At 42.1% G+C, this 16719-nt stretch overlaps 1 protein-coding gene across 1 annotated transcript in view; it reads left to right on the top strand.

Annotated features, from left to right (window-relative positions):
* Positions 1-3693: 3693 nt before the first annotated feature.
* Positions 3694-16719, top strand: part of rasgrf2a (Ras protein-specific guanine nucleotide-releasing factor 2a) — a gene marked incomplete at both ends in the record, with an annotated part of 70954 nt that continues 57928 nt past the window's right edge. Inside the window, 2 exons of the mRNA XM_080743231.1 lie at positions 3694-3827; positions 8273-8456. Of these exons, the coding sequence (XP_080599357.1) occupies positions 3694-3827; positions 8273-8456 (318 nt within the window). The remainder of the gene's footprint in view (positions 3828-8272; positions 8457-16719) is intronic.

Here is a 16719-nt window from a genome sequence, read left to right as displayed (position 1 = left end):
ATTGCACCGATCATTACCCACATAATTAACCTTTCCATTGAACAGGGTCATGTCCCACAGGACTTCAAACTAGCAAAAGTAACCCCCCTGCATAAAAAAGGTAGCAAACTAGACCCTGGAAACTACCGTCCCGTTTCCATTCTTAGCTCCATATCCAAAGTCATGGAGAAAATAGTCTACGAACAGATAGCAAGATATCTCGATGAGAATAATCTGATTTACGAGTTCCAATCTGGATTCAGAAAATCTCATTCCACTGACACATGCCTTCTGTATTTGACTGACCAAATCAAACGCGAAGCGGATGACGGCAAATATAGCGGCATGGTCATGATGGACCTCCAGAAGGCATTTGACACCGTAAATCATTCTATTCTGATTGAGAAACTAAAAGCCATCGGTCTTGACAGCGCAGCAGTGAGTTGGATGCAATCTTACCTGGTGGGGAGGGAACAGGTGGTGGAGATTAACGGTACCCTGTCCCCCCCCCCTCCCAGTAAGCTGTGGTGTTCCTCAAGGTAGCATACTGGGACCTCTGTTGTTCCTAATATATGTGAACGACATGGCATCTGCTTGTGACTGCAACCTGTTCCTGTTCGCGGATGACTCGGCTCTCCTAGTCTCGGGCAAGGACCACTTGCAGGTTGAAAAGACACTTAACTCTGAACTAAGTAAGATCTGCACATGGCTTAATGACAACAAATTATCAATTCATCTGGGAAAAACTGAGTCCATCCTCTTTGGATCAAATCATAACCTCAAAAAAGTCGATAACTTCACAATCAAAGTGGGTGACAAGGTCATAACACGAAAAAACGAAATCTCTTACTTAGGATGTATCCTTGAAGCTAATCTTTCCAGTGAAAAGATGACTTCTAAAGTAATAAATAAAATCAACCAACGGACTCGTTTCCTACAGAGGATCGCCCCAATGGTCAATTTCAACACACTGAAGACCATAGCTGGTGCAATAATCCAGCCCCTCTTTGACTACGGAGTCCACGTATGGTATCGTGACGCCCCACAAGCCCTAAAAACTAAACTCCAAACAGCCCAAAATAAACTAATTAGGGTCCTACTTCACCTTCCCTATCAGACTCACGTCACCGCTACTCACCAGTTAAGAGTGGGGTGGCTCAGAGTAGATGACAGAGTACAGCAACTTGCAATGGGCCTGGTGTACAAGATACACTACACCACTATGATACCCAAGTACCTGTCAAAATACTTTATAAACATTAAGGATGTCCATAATTACAACACCAGAGGCAGCGCCACAGATCACTTTCAACCCAGAGTCAAAACCAACAAAGGGTCAAACTCCTTTTTCTGCTATACCACCAAAATGTGGAAAGCCTTACCGAAGGTCATAAAGGAGTGTGGATCACTAGCATCCTTTAAAATTGCCCTGAAGAATCACTTACAGGCAGCAGCCATTCGCAACTGGTAAAAAACTAACCTAGCCCAACCCTACCCTCCCCTGCCCCTTCTTTGTATATACTGTTTATTTAGACTTACTGTTTTCTTTTTTGTTTTTCTTTACATATCTACTGCATAGTACTGTGTTCTATTTGTCTGTCATTCAATGTTATATGAGATACTTCAATGGTTTCCAGTGAAAATAAGCTTAGTCTTTTCATGGATCTCCTTTTAGTAGACCTTGTACCAGTGAACTGTACCGTCATGAAACTGTACCTTTTCCTATGCAAACTTCTAATAAAGTCTTCAATCAATCAATCAATCAAACCACTGCTCTAACCCTATAATTGTATTATTTACAACAAGGGGGGGTCCGTGGCCAAATACATATCATTTTGGGGGTCCTTGACATGAAAATGTTTGAGCACCACTGACATAGAAACGTAGGTTTTTCAAAAAACAAATTTTCACAATTTTTCAAAAGTAGCAGATCTACAAGCTCGCAGCCACGTTGTGAGCTTGTATATCGGTATTGCCGTTCTGACATCATGCTCTGATGTCACTGTGATGTCAGGGGAACCACTCTACCAGAATGGGTTTGCCGCTCTTTGACATCACGCTCTGTCTTCACACTAACAGAATACCTTTTATGCCCATATATGGAGTTCCCTGATGTCATCAATATTAATGATGTCCTGTTAGAGAGATCCCTGTGATGCCACGGGGAAACAAATCCCTTTGATGCCCATATATAGAGATATGGAGATCCCAGTTTAATGCCCATATATGGAGATATGAAGATCCCTGTGATGCCAGGGGAACACATCCCTTTTATGCCCATGTATGGAGATCCCTGTGATGCCAGGGGAATGTCAGGGCGTGTCAGCGGGCCTTTAAAGTACCAAAAGTAAAAGCACCCTAATGTTTGAAAATAGCAGATCTACAAACTCACAACACATCACATCGCGACACATTGTGAGCTTGTAGATCGGCTATTTTCAAATAGCCTAGGTATAAAACAGTGCTAAAGTGGTTTAATTTATGTTTCATAATATTATAATTTATATCTGTAAAGTAACTCGCCTAACTAAAGTTTTCAAATAATTGTAGTGGAGTAAAAGTACAATATTTGGATCTGAGATGTAGTGGAGTAGAAGTAAAAGTACTGATAATTGGAAATACTCCAGTAAAGTAAAAGTACCTCAAAACTCTACTCAAGTACAGTACTTAAGTAAAAGTACTTAGTTACTTTCCAGCACTGTCAGTCAGTGCAGCCTGCACCGTCCGGACTACACTAACAGAAGCGTCAATTGGGTATGGCAAGCTATGGCAGCTGCCATACCTTGGCTACAGGGGGAAATAATAAAATGTACTTTTCATCGTGCCTGTTGCTATGGTATGGCAACAGGACTCGTGTCGGGCGCGCGTGCAAGACACCAGTCATGTTGCCATACCTTAGCCTTTTCTGAACTGAGCCACTGTACACTAACGCTACACACAGTGACCTGTCTCTTTAAGTCGAGTGTCAAAGCCGATTAAACCGCTGATCTCGGTCTGTACGTTGCTTCTGTTTTCAACCGTCTGTTCTCTGCACCCGGGCTGCAGTGCATCTATTTTAGTTTTTACGTTGCTGGCTGGCTATCATATAGACTGTAAGCTTCCGTTGTTTTGATTTATTTGTCTCCGGTAGCCTAATATTTATTGATTATAAAACAAAATGCTCGATCGAGTTCCAATACTATCTAACTAACCTGTCAAAGTCCGGATTATGACGGTAAAATCGTCAACATTCTCTGGATATTTCGCGTTTAGAGTGAGTGTATAGCCTATTAGGGTTATATTTATATAGGCCTATCCAGAAAAGCAACAGTGGTATGTGTGCGCTCCAACTTTCCTATACTAGGGTAAGCCTGGATTATTCTTTCCCTGCAACAAAAAAAATACATTATTATTATTATTAAACCACTTTATCTAAAACCTCTGACACATATGCCGCGAGTGTGATGCCCATTCACTATTTAACTGATATTGGCAACAATAAATTATTAGAAATAATACTAAAAGTATGGCGTGGCTACCGCAGATAATTGATAGATTGATTAATTAATTGATTGATTGATATTACGGGGAAAAAAATAACCCCCTCCCAAAGTAGTATAGGATGACAGAAAGGCTACAGCAGATGTGATAGCCTATACCTGTAGGATTTAGTGATATTGGGCGAAATAAGACACGAAATAAACTAATAAAAAGGAGGAGGCGAAAGAAAGCACCATGCAGAAGAGCGTGCGCTACAACGAGGGCCACGCGCTCTACCTGTCCCTCATCGCCCGCAGGGAGGGCACCAAGCGCGGCGTGCTGAGCAAGAGGACGGCGGAGAACAGCGTGCAGAGCCGCTGGAACGACAGGTCAGTGGAGAAACAGCTCCGGTCCACGGTGTTTCTCAAACTTTCACATTTCAAGGTCTCCCCATAACTCTCTGACAGTGCACAAATGGAACCAAATAACGGGTCCATTTGGTTCAATTTGTGCACTGTCAGAGTTACAGATCTGTATGGGTCAATTTTAGACCCCACGAAAGGAACCCACAGAGTCCATGGAATCCACTTTTGACAAACACTGGTTCTCCTCAACGCTACGTCACCGTTGAGCCCTTGCGCTCAGCCGCGGTAGCCCAGGCTGCTCAGCCTCTCTTCTGTAGTCAAAATGAACAATACACTTTCGCTACTAACCAAAACAAAGACGGTTCTAGGATGTTGAAAGCCTACTTTCCCTAGTGGCAACACTCTGAGCCCCCACCTCACGTCTAAAATACACTTTATAGCAGGGGCGTAGCCAGGAATTAAATTTTGGTAGGCGGAATGCCAGCCCCCCCCCCCCCCCCCCCCCTAACGTTATAATTAAAACACTATTCCAGTATATTCAGTGTAAGGGCTAGTTATTTTCAAAAAGCACAGTATGGAGCATTACAAACAAGGCGAACATTGCTCCCAAATAGTGACATAGGCCTATTTCAACTTGTGATTACAACACTAGCTAAATTAGTTCAAAGTAAACATAATGTGTCCCTTAAAATACATGGCTCACAACAACATGCGGCGGGGCTTGAGCTTGAGAATATCGATAATTTTGAGAGTGAACTACTCCTTTAATGAAATACATTTTATTTTTTATTTAAGGCCCATTCCCACTGGGCCAGATAACAGATAAAAAAAAATCTCTTTCTTTAGATATTTTTCCATTCAAAGTGGATGGTAGATACAGATAAAAAAAAAATATCTACCATGCACAGATATTTGCCACAGGTAGTCTACTTTTATCTGTGGTAGATATTATAGATATAGACTATTTTTTATCTGTTATCTGGCCCAGTGGGAATGGGCCTTACATTTATGGAAGAGGCTTGCTTATCAAGTTGTAATATGCTACAGCTGGAGAGACAACAAGACATCAATTCTTAATCCAGCAGTGCTGGATTTAAACAACACAATGATCACGTATTGTGTTTGGAAGCTGTTTACCTACTACATTAAGGACTTTATTCATTTGGAACAGAGGATATCCTACAGGTAGGAGGAAAGCAGAATGGACTTTGTTCAGTGTGTTATTGTCTCTGTTGTTGCGACTTGAGTTAAATTGCCCGGCAGCCCAAATTTACATCTCTAAAAGGGTAACACTTTCTCAATGGCCAGGCCGCCTACTAGTCAATGAATGGAACTGGTTGAGCCTTTACACAATGGAAATAAGAGACTTTTTTTTTTTTTTTTTTTTTTGGGAGATTTCTTTTTTTTTTTTTGCCAGATCATTTCTCAGTTGGTAGGCGGTCGCCCCAAAAAGGTGTATTTTAGACGTGAGGTGGGGGGCTCAGAGTTTTCCCACCAAGTAAAGTAGGCTTTCAACATCTTAGAACCGTCTTTGTTTTGGTGAGTAGAGAAAGTGTATTGTTTATTTTTACTACAGACGGTAGTCTGTAGTAAAAAAAGGGTGCGCAGCCTTTAATTGCCACTGGTGGAAAGGATCATCACTCATCATTGACAGTGTTAAGTAGAACTCCTTAATGCTATGGACCAGAGCTAGTGGGAGCTCACATTCCTTACTTTACAAAAGTAATACAGTAAAAGTAGAAATGCTCTGAAGGGAGCATTTCTTGCAGAAATCCTCTGCTGGCATGAAACCGCTTCATTCTCATTAAAATGCATTGGCGGAACGCGGATTCCACTCTCATAGGTATTTTGGTGTGAGGGCACTGCAGGCCCGGTTCCACGGGGGTGCTTAGTCCTGCTAAGCACCCTCAGTTTTCCAGTGGAGGACCCCCAGATAAGATTTAGAAAAAGTCCTCTTTTTTATTTTCTTTATTTTTTCGTTTTGTCTGCCCTCACACCAAAATACCTATGAGAGTGGAATCCGCGTTCCGCCAATGCATTTCAATGAGAAGGGAGCGTTTTTTGCAGAAATCCTCTGCTGGCATGAAACCGCTCCATTCTCATTGAAATGCATTGGCAGAATGCGGATTCCACTCTCATAGGTATTTTGGTGTGTGGGCACCCTTACAACTAAAAGTCTGGAATTCAACATTTACTTGAGTTGTAAGTAGCCTACAAAAGTATTGGCAACAACATAGGCCTATTATTCATAAAGAACTATAAATTGTCCCATTTCAGGTTTTCAGGCCTACAAATCTTTTGAAAATAAAATATCTACAAGCCCACATTGTGAGCTTGTAGATCTGCTTTTTTGAAATAATTAGCCAAAATGTATGTTTTTAATGTAGGTTTTGTAATGATCAAAATCTACAAAGTGACTAGTAACTTAACTAAAGGTTTTCAGATTTAGTGGAGTAAAAAGTACCCCCTTCTAAAATATTTGAATCCAAGATGTTGTGGATAGAAGTAAAAGTAGGCCTATTGGAAATTGGGAATACTCCAGTAAAGTACAAACCATGAAGATGCAATTGGACTTTGCAAGTGTGGTTGCCGTCCCCTTTCAAGTCAATGGGGAAAATGAATTCACTAATATTTTAATGGCCATCAGTGGCGTCAGTTCAGAAAAAGCTAAGGTATGGCAACATGACTGGTGTCTTGCACGCGTGCCTTCAACAGGCATGATACATTTATTTTAAAGGAGTAGTTCACCCCCAAAATGACTTTTTTTTTATTGATTACTCATGCCATGGAGACTAGAGTTCAATAATATTTTTTGGTTTTTGTCACATTCCTAAGACAAAAATTTGATTCGAGTAAATGTACCCCCATTGATTCCGGATGGTGACCCGTTTCGAAACGGGTCACCATCCGGAACGAATGGGGGTAAATGTATTGTTATCACATTTTTGTCTTAGGAATGTGACAAAAACCAAAAAATATTATTGAACTCTAGTCTCCATGGCATGAGTAATCAATAGAAAAAAAGTCATTTTGGGGGTGAACTACTCCTTTAAGAAGTACATTCTATTTTTTTCCCCCAAAATGTCTATGGTTTCTTGGGCTGAATATGGCAGTCTGGATTCTCTGGAACAGTTGTTCAAGTGCAGCTAAACTTGACATAACTTAGTAAACGTGCCACAATTAACAATAATGAATTGCACCTCCTGTGCAGCTGACCTGCGGAACCTGGTAATATACTATTCTGTCAAGATGGGGAGAATAAAAGTGTGGAGAATATAATTATAATACCTTGGTAAATGTTGCATTTGTAGTTATTTTAATGTAATTTAACAACATAACCAGTACAGATAGACAATGAGACATTCATGGATTTATATTTTAAAGTAACTTGTATTCTCCCCCCTGGACCCAGGGTATGGCAGCTGCATACCCCTGCCATACCCAATTGACGCCCCTGATGGCCATATATGGAGATCTCTGTGTCAGTCCATGTCCCTTTCATGCCCTTTCATATATGGAGATCGCTGATGCCATCAATATTAAGCCCATAATTATCTTGGAATGCCCATATATGGACAAGACATAGGCCTATATACTGTGTAATTCTCATGTGAGTCTATATATGGACAATACTCTGTCAGTCCCATGTGGTCTATGATGAAATCCATATCTGGGAAAAAGTTTATTTTGAATGAAAGTCAATGGAGAAGATTACGGTAATTCATGAATAAATGTATACAAATTAAACTATATAATATATCACGTATCTCTTAGCAAAATAGCACGCATGCATATCCCGATGAAGCCGGTCGATTTGACATAAGGCCCAAGTGTGTGCCAGCCAAACAGTGTGAGGAATTCCGCTGCAAAAGAAAGTTTACTTGGAAGAAGGAATAAAGCCGGACAAGTACTATAGTCTTAGCCTGATCTCAGACTCACGCAGTAGTCTGAAACTGTGCCTATTCTGAGCGATTTACGGGGGAGGGACTTTTTTGCGAGCGTGCACGCGCGCGTCCGATCGCGACGCACGGTAATCGAGACGCAAGGTGGACGCGACGCACGGTCGCAGAGTATGTGTGTGATTGTGTGTGTCTCTGTCTGTGCCAGTGACTGCTTCCACACAGAACTGCGACCAGAAACATGTAATCAACATTAATTTAACAGCTTGGTGAAATCAACCTGTCCGCGTGTGTGTGTGCCTTCCTCAGCCTGCCTGTGTGTGTGAACTTCGTTTGAATCGTTTCAACTGCTGCGCGGATTGGATATTCGTTAGACCCACCCCCACCCCCCGCGCTCATTGGAGCAGCCGAAAATAAATCCAGATTCATGTACTCAGCTCCAGACCAGAGAAAGAGTCCACTCTGAGAGTGGGCGGGGTCTAATGGTCTGGAAGCAGGCTACTATAGTCTGGTTGCCCACGCAGTACTTGATTAATTGTACTCATTTACTTCTTCCCTCCACTGCGGCAGGTACTTTGCTCTCTACCAGAATGTGCTCTTCTACTTTGAGAGCGAGCAGAGCACGAGGCCCCAGGGCATCTACCTGCTGGAAGGGTGCAGCTGTGAGAGGGTCACTGCACCCAAAGGAGCGGGAGGAGGGTCCTCATCATCCTCTTCTGGCGCTAAGGAGGGCCTGGACAAGCAGCAGCAGCAGGTATGTGGGCCTACTCTACACAGTAAGGACCTCACGTTTGGGATTAGGGATGGGACGATAATCGCTGTTATCGTTTATCGTGATAAAAACACTCACAATAATCGTATTGTGGATATTTATATTTATCGTGAAATTATTCTCCGTCATGCACTGGGATCAATTCACCTTTTATTTGCAGAGCTGCATATCCGGTACAATTTATTTTAAACCTTCTAAAATTGGTAAAACGGACCTGGTAAATAACAGACTTGATACAGTCTTTTTTTTCTCCACTCTACCAAATCTCTTTGCCAAAAATAGCCGATCTACAAGCTCACAACGCGACACGTTGTGAGCTTGTAGATTTGCTATTTTTTTACATAACTACCTCTCCCTTTGTCCTCCTGAAAGGTGAATTTTCAGGGCTGTTTTAAAAGAAGCCGTCCTTGCCCATGTTGCAAACTATGTGTAGTGATGCTTGGAAGCAGGGATTGAACTCGGGGGCTCCCACTCGCCAGACCAACACACAACCCGTCGTGCCAATAGGGCTGAGCCTGATTGGCAGGGCTGTTGTGCGCTGGGTCTTGGCTGTACTGAGTGTGGGGGCTACACGCATGCACTGGGTTTTTCGTGTGTGTTAATTTCTTTGAGTCGTCATCACTTCCAATGTCACATGTTTATCCTTGTATCCTGTGTGAGTTCTCTCATTCAGGATCCTGAACATGTTATGTTTACTAAAGAGCTGGGGAGACTCCTGTTACTGAGCAAACACTCTATACAGCATGATGGTTACTAAAGCAAGAGACAATACAATATCCACTGTACAAGCTCACAACGTGTTACATCAGGGTACATCGTAGAGATGGGCTGTATAATCGATATGGAGGGCACGGTGGCACTGTCGCCTCACAGCTAGAAGGCCCTTGATTTGATTCCCCCTAGGGACAATGTGGGCGTGCCCACACCCAAGGTGGGGTTGGCGAAAGGGCCTTTCTGTGTGGACTTGGCATGTTCTCCCTGTGTCTCCAATGCTAGGTAGTAGTTACCCTGGTGTCTGGTGTCCTGGTGTCTATACTGCCTCCCCCTGGCCAGCTGGTTGGAATTGCGTGTGCCTTCCACACGCCACGTTTATTCTACCTATAAGGGCGGATTCTGCCTTTATAGGTATTTCCCATTGAAATGCATTTCAATGGGAATGGAGCGGTTTGCTGCCATTTGCGGATTTCTGCAATGAGAATAAACTAAAACACACAGAATCGACCCTCATACTGTAGGTAGAATAAAAGTGTGATGTGACCGTGCCCTAACAGAGTATTTGCACATTGCCGTATTGAGCCTATACCACCGAATCCAATTACTGTATACACAAAGCAGACGCAGGGAAACTGGCCTATGAGTGAGTGACAGCACCCAGGCACGTGCACCACTGGGGGCTTGAGCCCCTGCCCTTTTACCCGTCTGTAAAAAGTGCCCTCACCATGAATGCAGCTTCTACTATGGTGAAAGAAATGCAAATGCCCTCTTTCCATGTTATACCTGAAGGCAGCATTCAATAGAATTGCCTCGTCCAAACTCTCCTGAACTTGAACGCAGCATCTTATGTTGAAAGAATTGCCCTCTCTGTGTAGAAATCCATGCCATACTCCACATCTCCAGTATTCAACTTGATTATGCAGTTCAGTGTGGTAGGCCTATCAAGCACCGAAAATAGCCGACCTCCAAGCTCACAACGCATCGCAGTGTGACACGTTGTGAGCTTGGAGGTCTGCTATTTGTGATATTTCCCCTGCCTCTCTAACATTCTCTGCACGTCCCTGGCACCCACCTATTGTTGAAACATGCACGACTGACTGAACCGAACATTTGCCACGCTTTAAAACAGAGAAAAGGCCTCTGGAATGTGCTTATTTGGTCTGATTCAGCCATCTGTGCATACTGTATATACGTCAAGTCAAGCACAAACATTTACATGCACATAAACACATGCTGCGCCAAGGTACACATACTGTACAACAGAGGTCTCCAACAGGGGGTCCGGGACCCCTAGGGGGTCCTCAGAGCTACTATTGGGCGTCTGCCAAATATTTAAAGGAGGACTTCACCACTTTTCAACCTGTCTTCATATAATAGGTCCTCACTAATGTTCATAATAAAATAGGACAATCTCTTTTTTGTGGGCAGGTCAGAAATCCATCCACCAGTGACATCATCAATGGGGAATCCAAGCTAATAGAAACTGCAGGCTTTATATTGCTGAAAAGTTGCAATGTTATAATGGAAGCCATTGTTCTCGCGATAATACAAATCTAAATATGTTTTTCAAACATTTTGTAAAAAAAAAAAAAAAATCAAACGATGATGTCACTGGTGGATGGATTTCTGACCCGCCCACAACTCTCCCGTGAGACCCAGACTGAGTAGGACAAAATTATGCTATTTTATTATGAACACTAGTGTGTGGACCTATTATATGAAGACAGGTTGAAAGGTGGTGAAGTCCTCCTTTAACTGTAACCAAATACCAAATAGCATCCCTATTCTGAGGATAACCTTTGCCCAAAAAATACCAGATCTACAAGCTTCGCTCACACCCCCGTGTGCTGGTATGCACTGTGAGCTTGTAGATCAGCTATTTTCGGCAAATAGGTTTGGTGTAGAGGGAAAAAGAGCAGAAAAAAATATTCTTGAGGTTTGATGTTTTGACAAGACAGACAGACAGAAAGGCACAGGATCAATTACATTACAAAAACACAACATCCATGTCAACTCTTCAGCTCTCTCCAACATCAGACCTGCAGACAAAACATCAGAGAAGTTTAAAGCAAATCGTGCACAATAGATGTTGATGACTCACTCACTACTGATGTTCACCGCTTCCCTTGAGCTTAGCTGTGCAAATGTTAACAATATCTATTCAGGAGCTGTCCGTACATAGGGCTGAATATATTCATCATCATGTTGCTTTTCAATAGTTAAAGCACAAAATAATGCGTTCCCTATGAAGAACATTCATGGGGGGCCCGCAGTGAATCCTTGTACCCAGGGCCCAGAATTTGGTGTGACACCCCTGCATGACAGAAGTGTAGATACAATAGCAGCTTATTGGGAATCATTAAAGTTTTATAAATGCCTTGGTTTCCTTTTAGATATTTTGGGGTATTTTCTTTGTCACTGTATATTTGCACATATGAAGCCTGTTGTCTGCATTTACCTGCACTTACTATTAGGAGCAGTGAGCACTACTAATACAGCAATTAACTTAAGTGTTAATGGACACTTCAGCATGTAGACTCTGGGAGGGTGGGGGGGTGACGTTGTAGATTTGTATTATTCCAAATAAGCAATCTAGTTCCCAGTTCGATCCCGAGTTCCCTCAGAGTGTGTTGAAGAGTCCTTGAACAAGACTCTGAACCCCTAACTGCTCTTGATGAGCAGGTTGGTGCATGCATGGTGTGTGAGAATGGGTGAATTTAATCTATGTTAAACGCTTTAGATAAAGAGCACTATATACAATAAATGCACCATTTTCTATTTACAAGCTTGTGAGGTTGTAGATTTGATGTTTTCTAAGAAAGGTTCATACATGTTGAAAACATTGAGTACTTTCAGTACCTTAAGTATATTATTATGCCAATACTTTTGTACTTTTACTCAAGCAAATGTACCACTTTTACTTAACAGAGTATTTCTTCATTTTGGTATTAAAGGAGTAGTTCACCCTAAAATGACTTTTTTTCTATTGATTACTCACTCACACCATGGAGACTTGAGTTCAATAATATTTTTTTGTATTTGTCGCATTCCTAAGACAAAAATGTGATTATAGTACATTTACCCCCATTGATTCCGGATGGAGACCAGAATGCATGGCACTGGATGGGGAAACCATCAGGGTAAATTTACTATAATCAAGCGTAAGTTTTGTCATAATGCGACAAAAAACACAAAATATTATTGAACTCAAGTGTCTGTGGCTTGAGTAATCAATAGAAAAAAGTCATTTTGGGGGTGAACGACTCCTTTAAAACCCATTTAGGCCTGAACACATTATTACGCAATATTTTATGCTTTAAATATTTAAAAAAAATAACAGATATACAAGCTCACAGCGCAGCACCAAGTGCCGTGCTGCGAGCTTGTAGATCTGCTATTTTAGATTTTTTTTTTTTTTTTTTAATTAGAATTTTGAACCGATTCTATAAGAGTCTTTTGAATCCCTGATTGTGTTTCTATGTCAGCAATCTGGCCAGCCATCGTCAAAGAAAAGGTCCTTTTCACTTAACTGGAGCTCAGTAGTCTGTTCTTGAGAGACTACTATGTCAGTGGTTCTCAAACGTTTTTATGTGAAGGACCCCCAAAATTATATGAATTTGGCCACGGAACTCCATCTCAAAATATCTAGTTCCAGGGACCACCCATAAGCAAAATGTGAGTTACAAACGTTCGCTTTAAAAATACGTATATTCAATGATTTGCATACATTTTCACAACTTTTTCAAAAATAGCAGATCTACAAGCTCGCAGCGCAGCACTCGGTCCCGCGCTGTAAGCTTGTACATATCTGCTATTTTTCAATAGTTAAAGCATTCAATAATTCTAGGCCTAAATGGGTTAATACTTTTAGAGTCATCTTGTGATCTCTTTACCAACTCATACTGTGATGGCTGTTGATGCCTAGGGGTCGTCAAGGTTTTTCAGGCCAAGGACTCCTTAGCTGAGAGAGAGGGACCCACTACAACTCTACATATTGGATTGAACTACACTTTTTCAGAGATTTCATCGATAGCTTCATAGACTTGTTTGACAGCACTATCATCAGTGTTGGATTCATGTTAATGTGTATTTTCAGACAGTTAACCCCACTTAAACCCTCAATACCACTTAAAACCTCTTTGCCGAAAATAGCCGATCAACAAGCTCACAGTGCCTTGCAGCGCGAGGTGTTGTGAGCTTGTAGATCGGCTCTTTTCGGCTAATGTTCCCCCCCAGATAAGAAATTTGCTCCCCTGTAGTAATGAGGACCCCCTAGGGGTCACAGACCCCCTGTTGAAGACCCCAGCTGTAGACTACTCCAACATGCAGCATGCAGACCAGCTGATTGAAGCGTTGCCATGGAGATGAATGTTGATAGTTGAAGTGGCACAGTTTTAGAACACAACAGCCTGGGGCAAATGTTATGTAAGGTGGCGTGTAAATAACCTAGAACAATAAAGGACTCTGCCAGGCCAGGTATTAGAAGTCAATCTTAGCCAATCAGGGTGGAATATGAACGCGGCGTTCGGACCAAATCTGAAGGAGTAATCAAACCCAGTTTGAAGTGAGCGGTGCATTTGAGCAGTTCTTTTCAATACACAAAGGTTTCCTTTTGTGTTTAAAGGAGTAGTTGACTGCCAAAATGACATTTTCTCTATTGATAACTCATGCCATGGAGACTTGAGTTCAATAATATTTTTAGTTTTTTTGTCTCATTCAGACAATAATTTGATCACAATAAAATTACCCCCATTGATTCCGGATGGGGACCCGAACGCATTTGGGTCCCCATCCAGAATCAATGGGGATAAATTTACTATAATAAATGTTTTGTCTTTGGAATGTAACAAATACAAATTTATTTTATTGAACTCAATTCTCCATGACGTGAGTAATCAATAGAAACATTTTCCTTTTGGTGGTGAACTACTCCTTTAATGAATTAGTACCTTCAAGGCTGAAATGCCTGGAACCAAACAGACCTTTATGTGTTGCGTGTGTGCATGCGTGTGTGTTCAACAGCTACAGTATATTGGCTATTTGAAAATAGCCAATCTGCAAGTTACCAATGTGTTGTGTTGCGACACGTTGTGAGCTTATGAATCTGCTATTTTCATAATAATCTTGAAGAAATTGTGAAAATGTTACAATATTTGGCATCCCTGGCATAAGATAATTTCAGATGAGGGTTCTTGAATTGAAAATGTTTGAGAACCAATGGTTTAAACCACATTAGGAAGCAAGTCAGGTAGTGTAGCAACCAGCAAGATGTTAATCTTTGTGTGATAGAAACGTGTTAAGTGTAAATATCTGAAAACACAAATTGTCATTAATCCAAAATACACTGATGATTGTGCTGTCAAACGATGAAACAATATGGAATCTATGAACAGGTTGTGAGGGGTCCCTGCTTCATCTCTCTCTCAACTAAGGGGTCCTTGGCCTGAAAACGTTGAAGACCCCTGGAGTAGAATGATACTGTACGTCCTAAAGGTGGAACTACAGTAATAAACCTCAGTGCAGGGTGGAAAAAGGGTGTCAGTCAGTGTAGCCCCCATAGTTAGTTCAGCCATGAACCAGCGCACAACAGCCCTGCCTATCGGGCTCAGCCCTATTGACACAACGGTTTGTGAGTTGGTCTGGCGAGTGGTCTGGCGGGTTCGATCCCGCTTCCGTGCATCACAGCTTTGCCCAGTGTTGAGGAACAGGTAAAGCATGAAAAAGTTTGAGAACTATTGGTGTGGTGCACTACATTACATTGAACTTTAGAGAAAACTGCTGCGCCCTTGTTTGTCCTTTGTCTTGGTTTAACATTACATTACATTAAATGCCAGACAGATGAGCTGGCTGATTCTTGTGTGACACACAGGGCACAGGGAAACCCGTGGCTTTAAGCCCCCCCAGTCTGTCTGTCTCTTATTGTTATCCTGCAGCTTAAAGCCAGCATGGGGAGGGGAGGGGAGGGGAGGGGAGGGAGGGGAGGGGAGGGGGGAAGCATGTGGAGAGGGGATTCTGCATTAACGCTGCAGAAGCCCTCCTACTGTAGTTATGTAAGACCTCCCTTACACATTATGCATGCACAAACACACACATGCATGCAGGCATATCGGTACTGTAGGTATGGCTATTATGATGAAATCGACATTTTAAGTCTGCCAATTTCCAGTGGTGTAAAGCAACTAAGTAAATGTACTTAAGTAGGGGCGCCCGCTGGCCTGGTGGTAAAGGCGCATACCACATACTAGGCTATGATGCCTGCTGGCGTCGCTGTTTCGATTCCCGATCCGGACGACCTTTGCCGCGTGTAATTCCCCATCTCTCTCCCCGTTTCCTGTCAGTCTACTATCCTATAGAATAAAGGCATAAAAAGCCCAAAAACAAATCTTTAAAAAAAATGTACGGTACTTAAAGGGGGAGACCACCCATTTTCAATATTGAACTATGTCATTAATATATACCTTAGAGGAGTTGTGTGGAAATAGAAAAAAAAAGTTCCCCCCCTTCTGTGTTGCCTAGAACTGGAGGATTGATTTTGGGGTTTGTATTGTAAAGTACAACTTGATGACATCACACCGTTGTACTTTACAATACAAACCCCAAAATCAATCCTCCATTTCTAGGCAACACGTTGCTTTGGTGTTTTTATGGAGACACCAGTCTGTTGGTGCCGTAGGCATGGAGATGTACGTGGACCTTGTTTTGGATGCAGGCGAACATGGCGGCGAGAGTCAGATCCGGAGGGCATGGGGAGGATTTCTTTTTCTATTTCCACATAACTCCTCTAAGTTATATTAACTAGACCTTACCCGTTCGAATATATGTGCTGCAAAATATGTGCAGAGTGTGGGTTTTGGGGAAAGTAACTGTAACTGCATGGTGCGTGCGTGAGAATATGTGGGAGCATCATAATGTAAGGAGCAGCCCATGGAGGAGTGTATATTTATGATGGATACAAATAATTTAACAGCAAAATTAGGTGAATAGAAGTATGAGGATGTATTTGCTCCACATAAGTTTTCTATACCCGTTGGAAGATGAGACACACATCACCCGTTGCATGCGTGACCCATGGAGAGAGAGAGAGAGAGAGAGAGAGAGAGAGAGAGAGAGAGAGAGAGAGAGAGACTGCAACATTCCTAACTGTGAGAGAGGTGTGTGTGGGCCCGGGGCTACAGATCCCATGGCCTGGAGGAACGGACCGTAACCCTGACAACAGGCTGTAGAGCTGTAGAGTGAAGAAACGCTAATAAATCGCTAGAATTTGGGAAAAATGAAATTCGGGCTCCGTCACCGTGTGTATAATGCTAATGACCAATGCCATGTTAAATTTGAGATCAGTCGCTGAAGCGAGTGAATAGATAATGCATTTTGTGCATTTTGTGACCTACTGACTGACTGACCTCTCTCTCTAATTATATGTTAGATGACATAGTTCAATATTGAAAATGGTATTTGAGTATTTCCAATTTGCAATGCTTTTACTTCTACTCCACATCTCAGGGGCAAATATTGTACTTTTACAACATTACAA

Source organism: Nannobrachium achirus (assembly GCF_963921795.1).
Source record: "Nannobrachium achirus genome assembly, chromosome: 15".
In the NCBI taxonomy this organism is placed as follows: Eukaryota; Metazoa; Chordata; class Actinopteri; order Myctophiformes; family Myctophidae; genus Nannobrachium; species Nannobrachium achirus.
This window is presented reverse-complemented; position numbering and strand designations above follow the sequence as displayed.